The 22,001-nt window shown below is 40.6% G+C and overlaps 1 protein-coding gene across 3 annotated transcripts in view; it reads left to right on the top strand.

The window, feature by feature from the left end:
• Positions 1–20,591, top strand: part of PLPP4 (phospholipid phosphatase 4) — a 109,039-nt gene extending 88,448 nt beyond the window's left edge. For 2 of the 3 annotated variants that reach the window (XM_089780194.1, XM_089780195.1), the window contains 2 exons: positions 5,534–5,704; positions 17,492–20,591. In XM_089780194.1, coding sequence (XP_089636320.1) covers positions 5,534–5,704; positions 17,492–17,691 — 371 coding nt within the window. In that variant the 3' untranslated portion in view covers positions 17,692–20,591. The remainder of the gene's footprint in view (positions 1–5,533; positions 5,705–17,491) is intronic. The other variant, XM_089780196.1, reaches the window with a different exon arrangement.
• Positions 20,592–22,001: the final 1,410 nt, after the last annotated feature.

Below are 22,001 nucleotides of genomic sequence, written 5' to 3'. Positions count from 1 at the left end.
CATGCTTCTTCATGTTATTCAATAGAAGTGGGCACAATTTTTCATCCAGATTTTTTGCTGAAAACTATAGTTTTGAGACAATTGAAACATTTCACAAATTCATGTCAATTTAAGTGAAATTTTTTACTGGAAAACAATTGAAAAATAATTTCAGAAACATCAGAATCATATAATCAGAGAACGGAAAGGGACCTCACAACAGGACTGAGGGCATGTCTTCAACTCACTGCCTCAGAGATTGATGTTCTGGCATTCGATTTAGCTGGTCTAATATAGATCAAACACTGAGGGCATCTCCGGCTGGCGTCTGTACTCCTCGAAGTTGCAAGGAGTAAGGGAAGCCAATGGGAGCATTTGCTCCTGATGGGTTCTCCTAGTAGGGATAGCCAGTGCCAGACTGAGCCATACTTGTGCCCTGGGCAGCGGGCGCGCGGCACATGCGCGGTCCCACCTCTGGGCACGCGGCGCCCCATACCACTTCAATCAGGTGCCCCCCATAGGTTGGTGCCCTGGGCAGCTGCCCAGCTAGCCCCGCCTTTATCCGGCCCTGGGGATAGCGCCATGCTTGGCTTACGGAAGCTGACTCCAGCTATGTATTTTACATAGCTGGAATTGCGTACCTTAAGTCAATCTTCTAGGTCAGGTGTAGACATGGCCTATGTATTATCTAGTACCCATGAAAGCTTATGCCCTAATAAATCTTAGTCTCTAAGAGCATGTGTACACTAAGAAATTATTTTGAGATAACTAAATTTGAAATAATAACTTCCAAAATACCAAAATTGAAGTAGCCTGTCCACATGACAGGGAAGCCTCAAAATTAATTCAAGGCAGCCTCAGTTAATGTGGATGTGCTACTTTCATCTTAGAGCCCCAGCAAGCACTGGGGAGTAATTTCTTTGAATGACTCTGGGGAGTAGTTATTTCAAAATAGCAGCAGTGGCGCGTCCACACTACTGCTATTTTGAAATAACTATTTTGAAATAAGTGTAATTCCTCGTGGAAAGCAGGAGTTACTATTTCAAAATAACCAGCCTGTTATTTCAAAATAACGGGCTTGGTAGTGTGAATGCTCCGCTTGTTATTTTGAAATAAGTGTAGACCAGGGCTAAGGTGCCACAGGACTCCTTGTTGTTATCCCTGTCAGGTGTTTGTCTAACCTGTTCATTAAATATCCAGTGTTGGAGATTCCACAGCCTCCCTAAGCAATTTAATCTAGTGCTTAACTACCCATTGCTTCTTGTCCTACCATCAGAGGTTAAGGAGAATCATTTTTCTCCCTCCACCTTTTAACATTATTTTAGCTCCTTGAAAGCTGTTATGTCCCCTCTCAGTCTTCTCTTTTCCAAGCTAAACAAATCCCATTCTTTCAATCTTCCTTCATAGGTCATGTTTCCTAGACCGTTAAACATTATTTTTTACTCTTCTCTGGATGTTCCCCAATTTGTCCACATATTTCCTGAAATATGGCACCCAGAATTGGACACAATATTCCTGCTGAGGCCTAATCAGATAAGCACAGAATAGAATGGAAGGATTACGTCTCATCTCTTCTTTATAACACTCCTGCTAATTCCCCTCAGAATTGCGTGGGGGTTTTTTTTGGTTTTTTTTTGTTTTGTTTTGATACAGGGTTATTCTGTTCACTCATCTTTGGCTTGTGCTCCACTATGACCCCCAGATTGCTTTCTGCAGTATTCCTTCCTAGGCAGTAATTTCCCATTTTGTACATGTACAACAGATTGTTCCTTTGCAAGTGGAGCAATTTACATTTGTAGTTAATGAATTTCATTTTATTGACTTCATACCATTTCTCTAGTTTGTCCAGAACATTTTGAAATTTAATGTGATTTTCCAAAGCACATGCAGCCCCTCTCCTTTTGGTATGGTCTGCAAACTTTGTAAAAGTATACTCTGTGTCAATATCTCAGTACTGAACTTGACCCAGAACTGTTCCTTGCGGGACCTCATTCATTATGCTCATCCAGTTTGACTGACAGTTTGACTGATAACTAATCTCTGGACATGGTTTTCCAACCAGTTATGCACCCACCTTATAGTAACTCCATCTAGGTCAGGGTATCCCCAGGTGGCTCTTAAGAAGCCATTCATACATTTTTTTTAAATTGCCCTGGGTCACCAAGTCTTCCTGAATTGTCAAAATGGGTCCCCATCTGGAAAAGATTGGGAACTGCTGATCCAGGTTGTATTTCCCTAGTTTGTTTATGAGAAGGTCACAAGAGATAGTATCAAAAACCTTTTAAAGTCAAGATATAGGGCGTCTACTGCTTCTATACTTCAACATTTTCAAAATGAAACATTTCAATTTTTCTGGCTAGATTCAGGCGCTGTTCACAAAACTGGGGAAAAGGAGGGTGGCTCCTCGGTTTATACTGAATATTCTAGTGCACTAGCCTGGTATATAGGAGAAGTAGGTTTAGATATCTCCTCTAGGCTACTGGCTGTTCCAGTGTGGGTCTGTCTTAGTCTTTCCCATTGAAGCAGTTTCACTTTGTATAAATACTTAAATATGCACTTGAGCCCAAGTTGACTGCCCAGCTACAGAATCGGTCTCACTCTCTAGCACACTTTCATATCAAATGTGGGGATTTTAACCTGGGTCCCCCATGTCCCAGTTTAGTGCCCACTAAGGAAAAGGGGTTGGTACACCACCATGGGTTTAGGAATGGTTCCTAATTCCCTTTGTGACACTAGCCTGAAAGTTTCCTTTGTGTTTATTAAACAAACACCCCAAATGAAACAAAGTATTTCCTTTTGAAGGAAGCATTTCATTCAACCCCAAAGGACATTTTCCAACTTTTGTGATTTGCTGAAAGTTTTGAAAACCTGTTGGTTATTTTAAATTTTAAAAAGAATGAGAACTGCCAGCAAACTGAAAAATCACTACTTGACAGGTAATAGCCATGGCAAGAGACTGAATGTTTATAATATACATGGCGGGGGGAAAGTCTGCCACTACTAAGCTGTTCAAATCTGCATCAGATGTCTCTGATGCCAACGGCGCTACATTTTTCATTTCAGTTGGCAATAAGGCATTTCAGCACAATTAAAATCACTGTCAGTGTTTCAAAATTACAAAAGTTTCTCTTCTCAAAAGGCATACTTTGAAGGGGTCCCTTATTAAGAAGGTTTTGAAATCCCCATTGATAAGTTGTTTCCTTTTGCTTTGCATTGTACTGTTTTGAAGCAAATTTGGATAGCCCTCCATCACAAAGTTCCCTGAGAATCCCCCTGAGAATATAAGGCAGATAATAAATATCAAGGAAGTTCTGTACTTACCATTCCCTTTTGGAAACTTTTAATGATCTTAGCTATAAAATCACTTTGGTTTTGTTTTAGGTCCTTTCTTTAGGGGCTAATTAAGTTCATTGAAATGCAATGCGGTGCATTTTTTAAAATTTTGGTGGGTACTGCTGTGCTATGATTAATATTTGTTTCACTGCAAATCTGTGGCACTGGAGGATCTTAATAGAACCCAATCTTGAACCATGAATATGAAAATTACTTGCCTGGAAATAAAAAAGTTTAAAGAAGTTAAGGGAGACTCTTCCAGTTTTTTAGTTGCATGATGTATAAGAAATAGGGCTGTTCCTGCATCTGTTCATAATGTACCAGCCCGGCTGGGCCACAGGTTAACCATAACCTGTAAGGGTGATGCTTACTGGTGAACCGGTTAATCATTCACATCCCTGTTAGATACTTACCTTTGTTTGAGAGGTCACCTCCCACCTTCTTCAGCCAAGAAGAATGTAGTGAAATCACCATAGTGAGCAGGGAGCTATCAGAAAATTAAGTAATCAGTGCCACAGTTTGATGGTTAGTATGTATTTCTCCTCTAGCTGCAAGTTCTGTTCAGAAGAGACCATTCGTTTCTGAGTTTAAAGGTAAAAAGCAATTTTTATATTTAATTGCTGACAGGGTTAAAATGTATGAAATTGATGCCACTGTGGTATCAACTAAAATTGACTATTAAATTCATCTGCAGACACAAAGGTAATTACGTTGTTTTGTTTAGCAATGGAAAGTATGTGCAGAAGGACATTTGAAAGGCCTAAGCATAAATTTAGAAAAGAAATCTGGGTTTGATCCAACATTACTGGGAAATTTGCCATTGAATTCAAAAAGAGCAAGATCTGTGGATTTTACCATATGAACGTGACCTATTACCTTACATTAGTAATGTCTAGTTCTTACAGTGATAAACACATTACAAATGTTGCAGGGAGGTACCCAGCTACGTTAACTACATCAACAAACATTTAAAATGTATAATATACATATTTTTAATTAAAAGTTTTTAAAAAAATGTGTTAAATCGCTGCCCTAGATCCATCACCAGCTGTCAGGAATGTGAACAGGAACCTATATTGAAATACTCAGTATATGAAAACTTGGCATTTGGATTCTGCCATAAGTGCTAGCTAAGAATGTGATACAGAAGCAAGTAAATTGAGCCAATCCTATCTTTTAAATCCTATAAAATACCTTTATATGAGTGAATCCTTTTACACCATCAATCCTGGACTTTTCAGCATAGGCCCCAGTCCGGCAGCACTTTTAACCATGTTCCTGAAGTTAAGCATGTGCTTACGTGTTTGTTGGACTGGAAACCATAAAGCAAAAAGATAAATATGCAACACTGGATAGGAGGCCTGACTCTTCCAGAGGAAAAGAGTTTACTGCTAAAGACAACTTTATTGAAAAGAGTAAAAGAATAAGCTGATCCAGTATTTTGGGATATGGTGGGTTATGTGTGAGCTGCACATTTTTGAAAGTCGGGTAGATTTACTCTGAAGTATTTGCTCAACCTCATTACCGTGTATTACTGTATAGCTGTATATCACAGATAGGGAAAGCATGTATTAATAATAGGTCCAATCTTGCATGGGACTGAGAACCAACAGCTTAGTACTTGTAGGTTTGAGCCTAATATTTTTAATGCCACTATTTTAGCAATAACCATTTAAAAAATCAGCTACTTAAGAAGGTTAAATTAAATATAATAGTGTATCAATACAGTTAAAATGAAGGCTGGGGTTATCACTCTGCAGGCCTCTCACTGATTATATGTGTAGGGTTTACAGGGACAGTCAATAGACAGCCTGTGGGCCAAAGCCAAATTCAGAGACAACCTGTTTACCTGGTGAATGTGTGTCTGAGCCTAAAAAATGTTGAGTGCCTCCCACCAGGAACTGTGCACCTGTGGTTCCTGTATGTGGTCATTAGAATGTATGTAGGTTCAGGATGCATGGCCTGTGTTTTTTACATCCTTCTGGTTCAAACGGCCTCTAACCTAAAAGTGGTGCCAAGCATGTACTAAGATCAGAACCTTCCGGCAGGAGAGAGATATCTGTCATAAAGTCATAGCACTTAAGGCAGAAGGAATCTCTATATCATATATTCTGGCTCCTATAAATCACAGGTCCTTCACTTCTCTGTTAAACCTCCCAGGATCATATTCTTACTCTAGTTTTTAATTACATATTCTGTAATTTGTGTTTTTCTTTGGCAGTTGCATTTTCAGGCCTTGGCTTTACGACCTTCTACTTAGCTGGAAAGTTGCACTGCTTCACTGAAAATGGCCGAGGGAAAAGCTGGCGGCTTTGTGCAGCAATTCTGCCTCTCTATTGTGCCATGATGATTGCCCTGTCACGCATGTGTGACTATAAGCATCATTGGCAAGGTGAGTCATGGTGATGCCTTTCCTTGTTATTATCCCTGTAATCCAGTGGTTAACATTCTGAGAGCATCTGGGATGGGGCAGTCATAGCTTGTTGACTTGATGCTACTTCTAGGTGTCATTTGGTCCCTACAGTGTGTGTGAATATGACAGAGGCCCAGTATAGCTGTGAGCTTTTACATGCGGATGAATGCCTGTGAACAAGTGTTGGCCCAATACAGTAGGACAGAAAAATACAGGACTTTTTCATAATGATACTAGATGGATTTGGGCATAATAAGACATAAAATAGAATAGGAATGGTGACAACTTTTGCCCAAGCTGAAGGCTTTGCTGAAAAGCTGTATATTTTCTAGCCTATTAAAACTTTTTAGTAAAAAAGAAGTTTGGGTAAAAGGTTATAGTCATTATGGCTTTGGAGGAATGAGAACACCTGTTTCCCAATTTTGTAAGAAAAATCTATCATAGTCACATCATGTTCAATGCAAAATGATAATTTTCCATAGCTTCTGGCAGCTAATATTTTGAATCCAGTGTTTTATTTCAGGATGCACTCATTCCCAGAGTTCGCTGAACTGGATTTGTTATGTACAATGTATGCTGTACCAATGTATGTTCACTAAGTTGCAACTGCAAAGTAAAATATTCAGAATTTACTTTATTGTAACATGGTTTTTTTGGGAGGAACATGCAGTGCTTTTCTGATCTGCAGTTAGGGAAGATGTTACTACTGTAATATTAATGTATATAGAATAAAAGGATGTTAACATAAGCCAGTGAGGGTATGTCTACACTGCCACCCTAGTTCGAACTAGGGTGGCTAATGTAGGCATTCGAACTTGCAAATGAAGCCCGGGATTTAAATATCTCGGGCTTTATTTGCATGTTCCCGGGTGCCGCCATTTTTAAATGCCCCGTAGTTTGAACTCCCTGCCCGTGGCTACACGGGAGCCGCAGGAGGAGTAATGGTAATTCGAATTAGGAGCTTTAATTCGAACTACCTAGTCTGTGCCGCGTGTAGCCGTGGGTGGGGAGTTCGAACTACGGGACATTTAAAAATGGCGGCGCCTGGGAACATGCAAATATAGCCCGGGATATTTAAATCCCAGGCTTCATTTGCAAATTCGAATGCCTACATTAGCCACCCTAGTTCGAACTAGGGTGGCAGTGTAGACATACCCTCACTGTCCAACATTAAACAGTTTTTGCTTCTACCGAGACCTGAGCCTGATTAGTACCATAGCAAACACACCATTCAAAATTCTTTAACCTTTCATTAAAGATAAAAAAAGAAGGAAAAACAGTTAAATCATTTGAAATGCAAAGTATTAAGTGAGGTTTTCATGAATTTTCCCTTTAGCTAAAGTTATCAGAAGGGGGAAAAAAACCTTCTTTGGCAATCTATTACATGGTACTAAAGGCAGAAATAACTGTCCTTTTCGGTAAAAGAGAACCTAGATGAGATGAGCTAGAGCTATTGTTACTGCTGCTATTGTTAAAATCCTATTTTGCTTAATCTAAGGGCAGATCTAAACTGGGGGGTGAAAGCTGACTTAAGATACTCAACTCCAGCTACGAGAATAAGTTGAATTTCTGTAGCATCCCCATTGTGGGAGGACGAGAGGAGAAACTCATTGACTTCCCTTACTCTTCACAACTCTGTGAAGTACTAGGGTTGACAGGGGCACCATCAGTGGTTGATTTAGTGGGTCCTTACTAGAACTGCTAAATCAGTCCCTGGAAAATCGATCTCCAGAGTGTCAGTCTATGGGTAAGTATAGCCAAGGCCTTAGACATTTTTAGGATTTAGCTCAAGTAGGTAGGGAGACCAATGACATTTGAATCCCTTTCTCCAGCATGATCTGGTCAGCACTTCCCTAGGATCAGGGCAAAGAAGAGCAGGGTTCTAGGAAACGATGATGTTAGCCATGGCGATGGATCTCACGCCAGTAACTTCCTTCTGTTCTATTTCCCCCCCAGAGTATTTCCTTAAGGTCCCAAGTAAAGGGAATGATGGATGAAATAGCCCATCCGCTTGTTATGTTGTTCACCAATTAGATCTGATATCCGGCACATCAACTGCGGTTCCTCATAATCCAGTTACATATCTTTTGTCTTTACCAAGCACAGTTTTGACATAGATCTTGAACTATAGCATGAGACATTTTTGTTTTGACTAATTCGGGGCGGGGGGGGGGGGGGGGGGAAGCATTGGTCAGTTTTTTTGTACCTGTTGGCATTAACATTTGCTATTATAAGGTTAATGTGACATTTTATGACCTTTCACATATTTTTTTTACAGTTGAGCTCACAATTAGAATTAATTTATAGGCCCAATTATCATAAAATAATTCCTTTTTTTAATGAAGCAGTTACACCTAGGACCTGACATTTGTTCAAAAAAAATCACAGTTACAAAGAAAAATCTCATTTTATCTCATGCATATAGGGGGGAAAGGAAATGGAAAAGAAACTTAATTATTGTGTAAGATTTTTAATTTTCTTATTCTCAAACTGGGATTTACAAATATTACTTTATTAAATATTACCAACATTGCAGTTAAATTTTCCAGATGTTAACAATACCAAGAACTTACAACTTGGTTAATTTGTAGCTAAAACTCTTGCTGATATGTATTTGTAAGATGTTTAAGAACAAACTTCATTGTATGCCCAGGATGGGTAAAGATGGAAAAAATACCCCCCTCTTTTGCCACTTACACAGTTAAATCTTTACATTTACCCAAGTCACGAATATTTTATGCACTAGTGTTTGATTGCACACTTGGGGAAAAAATCTTTAGTTCTGCTGGCGTTCTTACTTAAGTTTGTTGCCTCCTTTAAAAAAGAATCAACAAATTGCTGTTCTTTTGCAACATCCAAAGAGGGAAAACACAAAACCACAACAAAACATTTGGAAAACAAAACAATCAGAAACATCACCAAAAACTTTGGTGTTGCAAGAGCCCTTATTTTAGTAGCTTGATATTCAATTCAGTCAGTACAGTAGCAGCACTGTATTAAGCTGGTATTTTGTTAACAAAGAGAAATTACCCAAGAAGTCATTTCAGAAAAAAATCTGCTTTAGCAACTTAACCGTCAACAATTTAAAATAGTTTAATTTTGCCAGTTTTGCTTTTTCTTTAAAATACTTTTCTGTTAAACCTGCAAAGCTGTTACTTACTATTGAAACTACAACACCCAAAACAATTAAAAAACGAAATGGTGTTTGTTCAATAAATTAATAAATATAAACTTTAAAAACAATTGTTTGGTTCTTTTTAAACAAAAGTATTTTTTTACTAATTTTAAAGCAAAACATAGGAAAGTGGGTATAGCCTGTTCAATTTTTTCCTTTTCCTTTTTTATTATTAGAAAAATTTAAAAATCCAGTCAAAATCAACATTTTCCTATAGAAAATGTTGTTAGATAAAATCACATTTTCTGAAACAAGAAAATGTGGGTTAAACAGTGTCCAGGTATACAAATAAGCAAGATTGTACATTAAAATAGCAACAATTTCAAATGCAGAGAAAGTCTTTTTATAGCAGTTTATCTATAAGACATTAAGAATGGTAGAACATTTCAAATCAATTAAAATATCACAATTATTTAAAAAATCAGATAACCACTTCAAAATACAGGCTAATTATTTATGCAAATTCATGTGTGTCTGAGATAGATATGTTGTGGAATGTAGTATTAAAACTACGTGTGTTTGTGAGAAAAAAATCCACAGCTCTTCTCTAGCTTTTTCTGTGCATGTCTGCAATGTGTTTTATCCTGCCAAGAATTATTTATGGGCTAAAATGTATGCTGTGAGGCAGATCATTATGATGCGTTTTATATGTTGTAGAAATAGATTATACCCAGGGGTTACCAACTACGTCCATTACAGATGAGCTGTGTCTGTTTGTCTTTGAAGCTTAAGTAGAAGATGCTGAAAACTCTGCTGGCTGCTAACAAGCCAGGGCTTATTCAGGCAACCATGTTACCCTGCAGGTGACTTTAATGCTTAGTGGAAAAGACTGTACTCTCTAGGGAAGGACTAAGTCACTCTGCAAGATTTAGCATTGTGGGTCAGCCCCTGTCTTTTGTGCTCAGTGGAGACAGCTAATTGTATTAAATTACTTATGGTGGCTTTGTGATACAGCCATAAGTGTCCAGTGGGGAATGAGCAAGGACCATCAATATACTGGACAGGGCTCAGTGAACTGTAGGTGTAAGAGGAAATAGTATATTTTTACATTAAGAAGCCATAGAATTGGATCTCAGAATGAATATTATGAGCATTCTCTGTGGCTCCTTCAGTTCTGATGGGAAAATATAGTGTTCCTAATCTTTGTGTTGGCATTAGTGAACTATAACGGATTTTAGCATTTTCTGTATTGAATCCCAAATACATTGACTATTATAAGTCCCTAGCTTTACACACTGTTTTCTCTAATCTGAAAAGATTCCAATGAATTTATTAACTAGATAAATATAGAAATAGCAGTGAACAATGAATCTGGAACAATGTTCCTTTTCTGTGATTGGAAAATGAATTAAAAGTAGCATTTTCCCAATGCTGTCTCTCTTAGGATCTCAAATAAAACACAGGCATCTTCTTGGAGAAAACCAAAATTCTAATTTTGCTGATTACATGGGGCAAGATCAGCAACCCAGATATGTAAAGCACTGCAGTCATGTGGTTAGTTTTTATCATGGTCGTTTCCACAGGCCTTGGCCAGTATTAGGGTCCCATTGTAGTAGATGCTGTAGAAACATACATTAAAAGCAGTCCCTACCCTCCCAAGAGTTGATGAATGGTGAAATTGAAACACTTGATCATACTGGTGAACATTTACTCACACAAGCAATCCCTTTGATGTCAGTGGGATTCTACATGTCAACTTGTGTTCACCAATTTAAACATTTGCACAGTCCTAGCACTGATTAAGGAGATATAACAGATGGGAGTAGCATAGAATATAAAGTAGAAACACTTGATTGTGTATCCTAGCTATATATAGCAATATGCTCATGTGAGTAGTAACAGTCCATCAGAATGCTCATGAGTAAGGTGCTACTTACTACAGCTTGAACTTCCCAAATCTGGGACTTTGATCATGCTACATCCATGGTCCAGCAGGGCAATGGATGTTGCTAAACCAAAGAACCCTGGAGGTGGGAGCAGGAGCCATACAGGACAATGTGGGGGCTGGGGAGCCATCAGGGCCAGATGGGGAACAGGGAGCCCCTGTCCTGGCCAGGGAACCCCTGGCATTAGCCAGACCAAGTAGCAGCCAGAGAGTCCTGGGCCAGGGAATCCTGGGGAAGAGGAACCCCCAACAGGAGCAGGACTGGCCCTAGCAATGGAACTGGTGATGGTCAGGTGGCCCCGACTGGAAAACTCTGGGAAACCCCTGATGGCAGTGAGCAGGGCCACAAGGTGGGAGGCCCAGATAGAGGGGCCAGGGAGTGGAGCAGCCAGCAGGGGAACATTGATCTCCCCTGGTCCAGCAAAATCCCTGGTTCAGGACTGCTCAGGTCCCAAAGGTGCCGTACCAGGGAGATCCAATCTGTACTTGTAAGACTGGTAGAAATTAATCCTCAGTTACCAGTCAAGGCATATCAATAACCTAAATAAGGGTACGTCTACACTGCATCCCTAGTTCGGACTAGAGATGCAAATGGAGATGACCGAAGTAGTTAATGAAGTGGGGATTTAAATATCCCGTGCTTCATTAGCATGATCTCGCCGGCGCGCTAGTTCGAATCACAGCTGATTTGAACCAGGAAGTGCGCGCCAGGATGCGTTAGTTTGGACTAAAGCCCTTAGTCCAAACTAACATTACTCCTCAAAAAATATTTAAATCCCCGCTTCATTAACTACAGGCAGTCCCCGAGTTACGCGGATCCGACTTACGTTGGATCCGCACTTACGAACGGGGCTTTCTCGCCCCGGAGCTCGCAGGCAGCGGGACCGCCCAGAGCGCAGCGGTCCCGCCACCTCGACCTAAGGGGTGAGAAAAGCTGCTCCGGGTGCCCCTGGTCTGCTGGGGACCGTCTCCAGCAGACCAGGGACACCTGGAGCAAAGCCGGGGAGGCGGAGGGGTCCCGCGCCTCTGAGGCTTTGCTCTGGCAAAGCCGGGGAGGCGCGGGACTCCGCCGCTGCTGTGGCTTTGCTCCCGGTGTCCCTGGTCTGCTGGAGACAGTCCCCAGCAGACCAGAGGCACCGGGAGCAAAGCCCGGGAGACGGAGGGGTCCCGCGCCTCTGAGGCTTTGCTCTGACAAAGCCTCAGAGGCACGGCACCCCGCTGCCGCTTGGCTCCCGGTGCCCCTGGTCTTCTGGGGACCGTCTCCAGCAGACCAGGGACACCTGGAGCAAAGCCGGGGAGGCGGAGGGGTCCCGCGCCTCTGAGGCTTTGCTCTGACAAAGCCTCAGAGGCACGGCACCCCGCTGCCGCTTGGCTCCCGGTGCCCCTGGTCTTCTGGGGACCGTCTCCAGCAGACCAGGGACACCGGGAGCAAAGCTGCAGCCTCTGAGGCTTTGCTCTGGCAAAGTCTCAGAGCGGCGGGACCCCGCTGCCGCTGCGGCTTTGCTCCCTGTGTCCCTGGTCTGCTGGGGAGGGGGGGCACAGCTAGTGCGCCCCCTCCCCAGCAGACCAGGCTTTTGTTGTGGACCCTGGGGTAGAGCTGCCGGGTTGGTCCTGCAGGGACCTACCTGGCAGCCCAGCTGTTCTGTCCCAGGCTCGAGATTCAGCCGCTGTTGAAACTGATCAGTGGCTGATTCCAGGAAGCTGGGGGCAGAGCAATTCTGCCTCCAGCTTCCTGTAGTCAGCCCCTGGTCAGTTGCAGCAGCGGCTGAATCTGGAGCCAGTTCCGACTTACATACAAATTCAACTTAAGAACAAACCTATAGTCCCTATCTTGTACGTAACCCGGGGACTGCCTGTACTTCGGTCGTCTCCATTTGCATCCCTTGTTCAAACTAGGGATGCAGTGTAGATGTTCCCTAAGTTATTATCTCATAATTCAGCCTCCAGGAAGGATGAGCTCTTTTAGAAAGGACCAGCACACCAGGTTTCCCAGGTGTGTTCGTATTTGCAGAACCTGAGAGAGAGAACAAATACTCATGCTTGATCTGTAAAATCCAAAGCTGTCAGGAGAAGTTTCAGTCAAAAGGAGTTCATTACTCTGAAGCTAACTGTGTTGATCACGGTGAAAAGGACATAAATGATTATCAGTATGCTTACAGCTCTGGATACGCTGGGTATCCTAGTAGCCTCTCTAAATGAAAAAAGCGCTGCTCTTTCATCTTCATTAAGATAATGAGAGTTGTCATTATATTGATAGGAGTTCCAACGTGATGCTTATCAGTTAGGACAGAGGGAATAGAGATCACTATAATAGAGGGTCTATGTAATCAAGAATGCCATGGAGAAAGTGAATATGGAACGATTGTTTGCCACTTCACATGTCTCTTCAACAGAAGAACTAAGGATCCTCCTAAGCAATTAATAGGCCAAAGGATTCAAACAAAAGGAAGTTTTTCATGAAATCAACAGTCAGAAACTGGAACTGCTTGCCAGGGCATACTGTGAAGGCTTAAAAGTGTAGCTGGGTTCCAAAAAAGTTCATGGAGGGCAGGTCCATCAACCCTATGTTCTGGGAGGCCATTCATTGCCAACTGCCAGAAACTGGGACTGGGTGACTAGGATGGATCACTTGAAATTGCCTTTTTCTGTTCATTCACTCTGAAGCCTCTGACAATAAGTGGACCATTGATTTGACCCAAGATGACCATTCTTATGTTCTTACGAGGCCCCAGTCTAATGTTCCTTACATTCACGTATGAGTCTTTCCATTAATTTCAATGGGAATTTGATGAGGCCTGAAGAAAGCTATCCACATTCAATCATTCTTTGACTTTAATGGAATTGATATGACACCATCTGACACAAGTAATCTTTCATGTAGCTGCAGTGTAAATTATTTTATTCTAAACATTTTTTGTTAAATATAGCCAGTTTTGAAAGTCTATGTTATTGCCCATATTGGAGTCACTGAATAGTGACTTCTGCCAAGTGACGGGGTATTGTTAATTTTTTGTAACCCTGATCCTTGGGATGAGATTGAAGTCAGGAAATAAAGATCAAAGATGGGATTTTCAGGTCACTTTCAAGGGGAATTATGCTAAGTCACTGCACCACTGTCAGTTCTCTTATGGGGATAGTCTAAGCCAACAAAAGAAACTCCCCCATGAACACAGCACTGTCTACACTGGGGCTTAAGTCAGCCTAATTTATGTTGCTCAGGGGAATGGCTAAATCACACCCCAAGTGCTGGGAGGCCAACAGACTTGCAGGGCCTTGTGCAAGTTTAAAAAAGAGACGACTGAGAGGGGACATGATAGCAGTTTTCAAGTATCTAAAAGGGTGTTACAAGGAGAAAAATTGTTCTCCTTGGCCTCTGAGGATAGGATAAGAAGCAATGGGCTTAAATTGCAGCAAGGGAGGTTTAGGTTGGACATGAGGAAAAACTTCCTAACTGTCAGGGTGGTTAAACACTGGAATAAGTTACCTAGGGAGGTTGTGGAATCTCCATCACTGGAGATATTTAAGAGCAGGTTAAATAGACACTGATCAGGGATGGTCTAGATAGTGCTTGGTCCTGCCGTGAGGACAGGGGACTGGACTCGATGACTTTTTGGGGTGTCTAAGATGGGAAGGAGGGCCGGCTCTGCACCTCTGGGCCCTTGAGCAGAAGGGACAGAGCTGGAGCTAACCTTCCCCAGCTGGGCCTTCAGCACTGCCCAGAGTGTGCCATGTAGCGCTCCACCAGCTATTTAAAGCCTTGGTCGCCATAACTACTGCAGTAGCGGTAGCAGCAGCCAGAAGCCCATGGGCCCTTTTCAACTGCCATGCCTCTAGGGCAGCTGTGCCATTTTGCCTGCTCCACTCCCATTGGCAGGCCTGACTGAGTGACATACATACGTTACCTTAAGCCATAGCTCTAATCTACACCAGACTGACTGAATTAAGGTTTAAATTCTAAATTACTCATCACATTTAAGACTGCAAAAGCTTTTTATTTTAGCAATTTGCTCCTCTTTGTAATTAGACAATAATTTCACTATTTTATTACATTGTCATTTCCTTTAAGAAAGTGCAAAAGAAATCTGTTAGGCCCCTTTTTGATCAGGCTAAAGTTCCTGAACAATATTAAACATGTGATGTCATTTAATAATCAGTGTCTTTCACTGTGGTTTACATTTGAAAATATGGGGCCTTTCCGAGCCTATGTGTATTTAGAGGGAATTTTCCCTTCACTTGAAAATAAATAATTTCCCAAAGAAAATTTAGTATTAAGGGGCATGTAGTAAATACCTTGACAAACAGCGAAAGCATTTTGCACATGAGAGACTGTTGTTCTCTCAGACAGAGAATAACGGTTCCACAAAAAAAACCTAGGAAGCAAATCCCGTTGTGTTGCAAAGAAGTCTGTTATCTTGTTCATTGTAGTGATGGCACCCAGGAGAGGAAAGCTACAGGGAGAAGAAACTTTAATGATCACTCTCCTTTCAAACCCAGGCATGCTAGTGCCTTCCTAATACCTGCAGGTGTGTTCAGGACTTCAAAGTAGTTTTGTTGCCAAGCATCACTGCAGGCGTGGAGAGGGGAGTGATGTCTGGCAGAAGCAGAAAGAAAAGACCAAAAAGCCAAACTGTTTAATGAAGGGTTTGTCTTTCCAGATAATTGTATTAGTTTTCAGATGAATGTGTTGTTTTAAAAATATAAAAATGCCACTGCTGTGGCTACAATAAAAACTATTTTGTGGCTACAGTATCCATATAGCTTAGCAACTTTAAGAATATTTCCCTCCCCCAATTTAGAATATAATGGCTAAAAGATATTAATGGTGCAAATTATTGTTAGGGCCCAATAGTGCAAGTTGCTGAGTGGCTGATGGACACAGGAGGAGAGGCTAAGAGGGGGTGCTCTGTGCAAACCTCAAATAGGTATACAGTTATAGATGGCAAGTGGTGGTCAAAGAGAAACTCTTAAAGCCATTTCTATCACTATTAAAGCCATATGTGCATTTAGTGACTCATAACTCTTGTAGGGAAAGAGGCAATGCAGAATCCTACCCATCTCATACCAGCCACAGCCCTCATAATTTTCAGTGCACAAAGAGAATATAGTCTGAGGTAAATGGGATGTAATTCAATAAGGACAAATACAAAGTACTCCATTTAGAAAGGAACAATCAGTTGCATACATACAAAATGGGTAACGATTATGTAGGAAGGAATACTTCAGAAAGGGATCTGGGGACATAGTGGACCACAAGCGAAATATGAATCAACAGTATGACACTGTTGCCAAAAAAGGAAACACCATTCTGGGATGTATTAGTAGAAGTGTTTAACGAAAGACACAGAAGGTAATTCTTCTGCTCTGTTGTACTGATTAGGCCTCAACTGGAATATTGTGTCCATTTCTGGGCATCCATTTCAAGAACAATGTGGAGAAATTGGAGAAAGTTCAGAGGAGAGCAACAAAAATGATCAAATGTCTAGAAAACAGGCTTTATGAGAGAAGATTGAAAGAACTGGGTTTGTTCAGTCTGGAAAAGAGAAGAAAGATTGAGGGGACATGATAACAGCTTTCAAGTACCTAACGGGTGTTATATATGGAGGAGGGAGAAAAATTGTTCTCCTTAATATCAGATTATAGGACAAAAAGCAATGGGCTTAAATTGCAGCATGGGTGGTTTAGGTTGAACATTAGAAAAATCTTCCTCACTGTGAAGGTGGTTAAGTGCTGGAATAAATTACCTAGGGACGTTGTGGAATCTCCATCACTGGAGATTTTTAAAATCAGGTTAGACAAACACCTACCAGAGATGGTTTACACAACACGTGACCCACGGGCCACATGCGGCCCACAGTCCATTTGTTTGTGGCTCGCAGTACAGTTTGGGTTTACACGGGGCTCAACACATGGCCTGTGGGTTGGATCCTTTGAACATGGCCTCCGCTGGGAACACACTCCACAATGGAGAGGTGTCTCCCAGATGGGGTGAGCATTGAAAGATGCTAGTGGATGGGCTGGCTGGAACAGAGGGGTACAGGGTGTTAGCATTTTTAGCACCCCAGGGAGGAGGCGCCAGAAGTGACAGGGCATTGTGGGAAGTGCTGGCTACTTCGTCCTGTGGTCAGAGTCTGAGAGGTGCTGACTGGCTTACACTGGCCATGTTTGGGGTCGGCGCCACGGCTTAACGCTTAATCTTTGTATTTGTGCCTGACAGTGTGAAAGAAGCTATTTGCATATATATTTCCATGTATATGAAACCACACTTAAGTTGTAGCCTTTGGCATGTGCTGTGAGTATCAATGTGTCCCCCAGGGCTTTCAAAATTGAGTAGCCCTGGTCTAGAGGGTGCTTGGTCCTGCCATGAGTGCAGGGGACTGGACTTGATGACCTCCCATGGTCACTTCTAGTTCTAGTGCTCTATGCTTCTATGAATACTTTTAAAGATTTCCTCACAGGGACTCAAGCCACCTGCCCCTGGATAAGGATGCCATCTGCTGGGCAGCAACCCACACAGTTTCTTGTGGGCCTCCATTGTGAGTGCTCTGTATGAGGATAAATCCAGGAGCAGATTAAAGGATGCTGAGTGCTCCTACCCAGGGAAATCTTTTGCATCTTTTTATAGGCAGGCTTTAATTTTCCCATGAACTCCCATCAATACTGGCTACTATTTCAATACTAACTATTTTTTGTTGCTTTTCCTACCTAGATGCTTTTGTCGGAGGAATCATTGGCCTAATTTTCGCTTATATTTGCTACAGACAGCACTACCCGCCTTTGGGTAACATGGCTTGCCATAAACCTTATGTCAGCCTCCTAGTTCAGACCTCAACAAAGAAAGAAGAGAGACCTACAGCTGATAATGCAACTGGCCTGCCTCTAGAGGGAATAACTGAAGGACCAGTATGACTAATGAATGTGCACCGTGAACTTTTAGCCCTTCTCACATTCCTCCAAACTGGCCTCTTAACATGATGTTTTCTACATTACAATCGAGCAGTGATGTTTTTAAGATATTCCTTTTCACACTGTAACATCCTCCTACTTTTAAGGTTCAGTTTTCAATGCATAATGTATTGTCTAGGTGTCTGTTTTAAGTCCATCGCCAGAGCAAAAAAAATCCAGGGAGAAGAGTGTCAGTAGAAAGAACATGCCAAATCCAGGCTCGTTAAAGGAATAGTTTTGAGAGGTATTTGAAGATACAATCAATCTGAAAACAGTGGATGTTGTTTGATGCTGAGTACCACCTAGAAAGTAGATTGTCCTAAACTCTGAGTGATTTCAGCAGGTGTTGAGTGTAGGCATCACTTTCCAAAACCTTTCAGCAACTATTAGAATCAGCTCTTGGTCTGTTTCTTAATATCTTAATATCATTTGATGCAACTTCCTTATGTTTATGTTGTGGTCTTCTAACATAATCAATCTCTCAAATACTTTGTGCTCCTTGTCAAGTTTTGGCAGGGTTATTCTGAGCTCGGTAATTAAACAGTTGCTGAAATGTATGAAGAGCAAGAGTCTGAAAGGAGCCAAGTCTACTTACATCAGGGGTTTTGGAGGATGATGCTGACAGTAGAGTGAGCCAAAACTGTGGAAATTGTCAGGTTGCAATAACATATGTTTGGAGATTGGATTAAAAACTGGGTATTAAAATATTAGCATTTTTTCTGAGGGCTCGAGCAGTAATTATTTTCCAGATTGAATGAAACTGCAGCAATTCCCATGACATACAACAAACTGCAATCTTAAAAACAAACAAGCAAAAATCCTAAAACTGTGCAGTTGCAAAAATACCATGTTTTCTGTGAATCTGTGTGCTTGTCCTGGTGGAATTGTCTACTGACTCACTGCAGCATTGGTGCTGCTCTTAAAGAATGTAAGGACTTTGGCTCATGAGCATTGGCTTCATATGTATGAATACTTCTGTCTGTTTCCAGCACTGTATGCCTGAATGAATTCTGATAAATATTACTTCATTCCCCATTACTTCATTCCCCATTTTCAATTTGTTGTAGTCATAAGCAAGGCATTTGTAAGGGTCATCTTGTTGCCTGATACAAAGCTTATTAAATCAATGGAAATCATTTCAATAAGATTTGGGTGAGGTGCAGAAGAGATAACTATGTGTCTGACCAACCTATGTTAGTTAATTTGGGGGCTTTTTTAGGTTCCTATTTCCATTCAATATCCATTCACTAAAAACATATCACACTCCAGTGAAATGTGCGTGGAATGGCAGAGTTGTCAACTTCCAGCATTTCTTTTAATAGATGGATTATGAAAGAGCAGGTAAAATGTTCTAAAATCACACCCTGACAGGAGAACATTTCTTGGCTAGCTAATCTAGTGAAGGTGATCGTGACAGCTTTGATCAACAATATCCATTATGGTGCTTTAGACTGGAGGAGACCGGTACCATAGCTACCTTACAACTAATGTGTTCCTGTTGGAATATGTATTGGCCTTGTAGGCGTTTTGTGATTCAAAAAAGCTGTATGTGTCAGTGTAAAGGCTTGTCATTTATTTTTGTCAAAGGTAAACGTTGTAGATTTTTTGAGACGAGCTATTCCCTGATTGGCGACACTTGAATTTTTATAGAAGAAAAACAAAGTTAAAGACCCTTTTTATAAATAAAAAATGCACCCCAAAGAATACTGCCAAACTCATTTGATGAAAACCTACAAAATTGTAAAATATACATTAATATGGAAAAGTCACAGAAAATGTAATAGGGATGAGACCAATAAGGATTCTATAAAAATTAGGTCTGGGCTAGACTTACGACTTATACCAGACTTACCATGTTAATTAGGGATGGCATATTTTCTCACTATAACTAAGCTGCTATAGATTCTAGCAAAGATACAATTATACCAGCACAACTGTTTTTATATTCCATTCCATTATAACTTATGCCAGTTCCTCAAACTGACATCACTTAAACCAATATAAGCTAATTATGCTGGTTTAACTGCATCCTCACTAGAAGGGTTTTCCCAGTTTAGCTTGACCTACAAAACCCAGCTAGAGTAGACCAGTCATTACTCTAGAAACCTGAGAAAATGTAATAAGCACTGATCTCCCTGATATAGACTTTTTGCACCATTTGATAGAATTCTATATCAGAGAACTAATTTTATATAGGATGATTTTAAAAAAAAACCCTCTGGCAAAGTTATCATTTCTATAAATTCCGTAGGACTTTTCCATTGGCTTTGTCTTTCACTGGAAAAACTTGGCTTCTGGCATGTATGCAAATATTTCAAAAATTCTGAAACTCATATCAAAAGTTTATTACTGAGGCATAGTGCATTTTGCACATTTTTATATGAATCTGCTGTATTCTTAAAAATGAGTAGAGCCTCCTAAATGTGCTGTATAAATTCCTGCTATTTTAATGGACTTTGATACAAGTAAGCTCTGTTTCCCTTGTTAGTTGGGATGTAAAAGGCTGACACAGCACTGAGAAGAAACACAATTGTGAAAATGCTGGAATATGAAATATTGTTTAGCATAAGTTATATTGCAAGATAAACAGAAGAAAAGGACTTTGCAATGCAGCAAATAAAGCACTTTTAATGGATGTAATTAAATGGAAAGTAATAAAACAGGCCATGTAAAAGCTTTGATTAAGGTGTAATTAAAATATGAAAGAGTTAATGAAATAAAACTTGGTCCATAAGAGTTACAACTACCAGTGCACGTCAGCATAAGGAAGGCATTTTGTAGATCAATGTATTTTAATTTCATGCTCTCTTAATGTGAAGGAAATGTAATGTTGTAATGCACCAATAAAACTGCACATAAATGTGGGTTTTTGTACATCTACATGTTATCTTTTTTTGGTAAGGAGAAAGTTCACCAATTTGGTTGCATTAGTAAACCATAACAAGTGTTGCAAATCACCAGTGCTACATTAACTACGTCTACCAAAGGTATCCTGAAATAGCTACCCCATGTTTAGACAAGCTGCCCATTATTCCAAAATATTTTTTGAAATAATGGACGTGCTATTTTGGCATCCTGGTAACCCTCATTCCACGAGGGTTAAGGGATGTCCTGAAATAGCATGTTGTTTCAAAATTTGGTGCTGTGTAGACAGGCTATTTTGAAATTTGGCATATTTTGAAATTCAATCAAAATAAGATATGCAATTTGCATAACGCAAATTGTGTAACTTATATCGAGTTTAGAGTGATATGTAGATGCACCCTTGGAAGCAAAAAGAAGTTCCAAGAGTTAGCTGCAGTTGTTGCAAGAGGGATCTGTCCCAGTATTTGCTTAGTAAACATTATTCAGTTTCCATCTTTGAAAACCATGCAGTTCAAACATTAGAATTTGAAGTTCATCCCAGAACATCTAACCAGCTGAATTACAACAAGGCTCTTTGTGACGTTCAGAAAATTACATACTTCATGAAACATCTAATCAGTGTAAGAGGAGTGTGAAGCTGTTATGGAAAACAATGGGGCAATCCTGAAATCAAGAGCAGCTAGAGACCAGCTGAGAGTCAGTTAAATTTGGGAAATGTCTGCTGGGGTGGATGCAAGTTTCAGACTAGAAATACATCTAGGATGTTAAAAGCCATCTTTTTCAGTTTCTTGACTGTAGATTGGGGTAGGTCCAGGATCTCTATTTTTTCCAATGCAGTACAATAAGTCAAGGGTTTCTAGCATAGTGAGAATGTTTGTAATTTGCTAGGAGGTAGAAAATACTGTCCTAAAGATTCAAGATAGAAATTAGAGGCCTGGTTCTGGTTTGACACCACTATAACTCCACTGACTCAGATTTATACTGATATCAGCAAGACCAGAGTCAAGCTCCAAATCCAACTTCTTTTATTTTACAGATGGTTTTGTGAATAAGAGTGAATCTAATTAGATTTGGCTGCAGTTCTGGGTTCTTGGGACTACTTAGTGTTGGTCTAAAAACTGCTCTGATGAGATGGAGGAATAGTCATTGAACAGAGCACAAACAAGAACAAAGGAGTGGTAAGGTCACCTTTGCTCTGCACAGATTAGACCAAAAATTTGATGAACATTTATTACACAGTACAGGAAACAATTAATACATGATTTACAGTGTCTTATTCCATAATTATACATAATTATAGTAGTTGGTGTCTACAAATATGACACAGTCCATGAATCAAACATTTACCCTACTATACTCATTCATACCAATTCCTAAAGAAAGAGCCAAATTCTGCTGTTAATTAATAC

The sequence above is a fragment of the Pelodiscus sinensis genome, chromosome 8, assembly GCF_052426305.1.
Source record: "Pelodiscus sinensis isolate ZL-2025 chromosome 8, ASM5242630v1, whole genome shotgun sequence".
NCBI lineage: Eukaryota > Metazoa > Chordata > Testudines > Trionychidae > Pelodiscus > Pelodiscus sinensis.
Note: the sequence above shows the minus strand (reverse complement) of the source record. Positions and strands in the feature narration are given on the sequence as shown.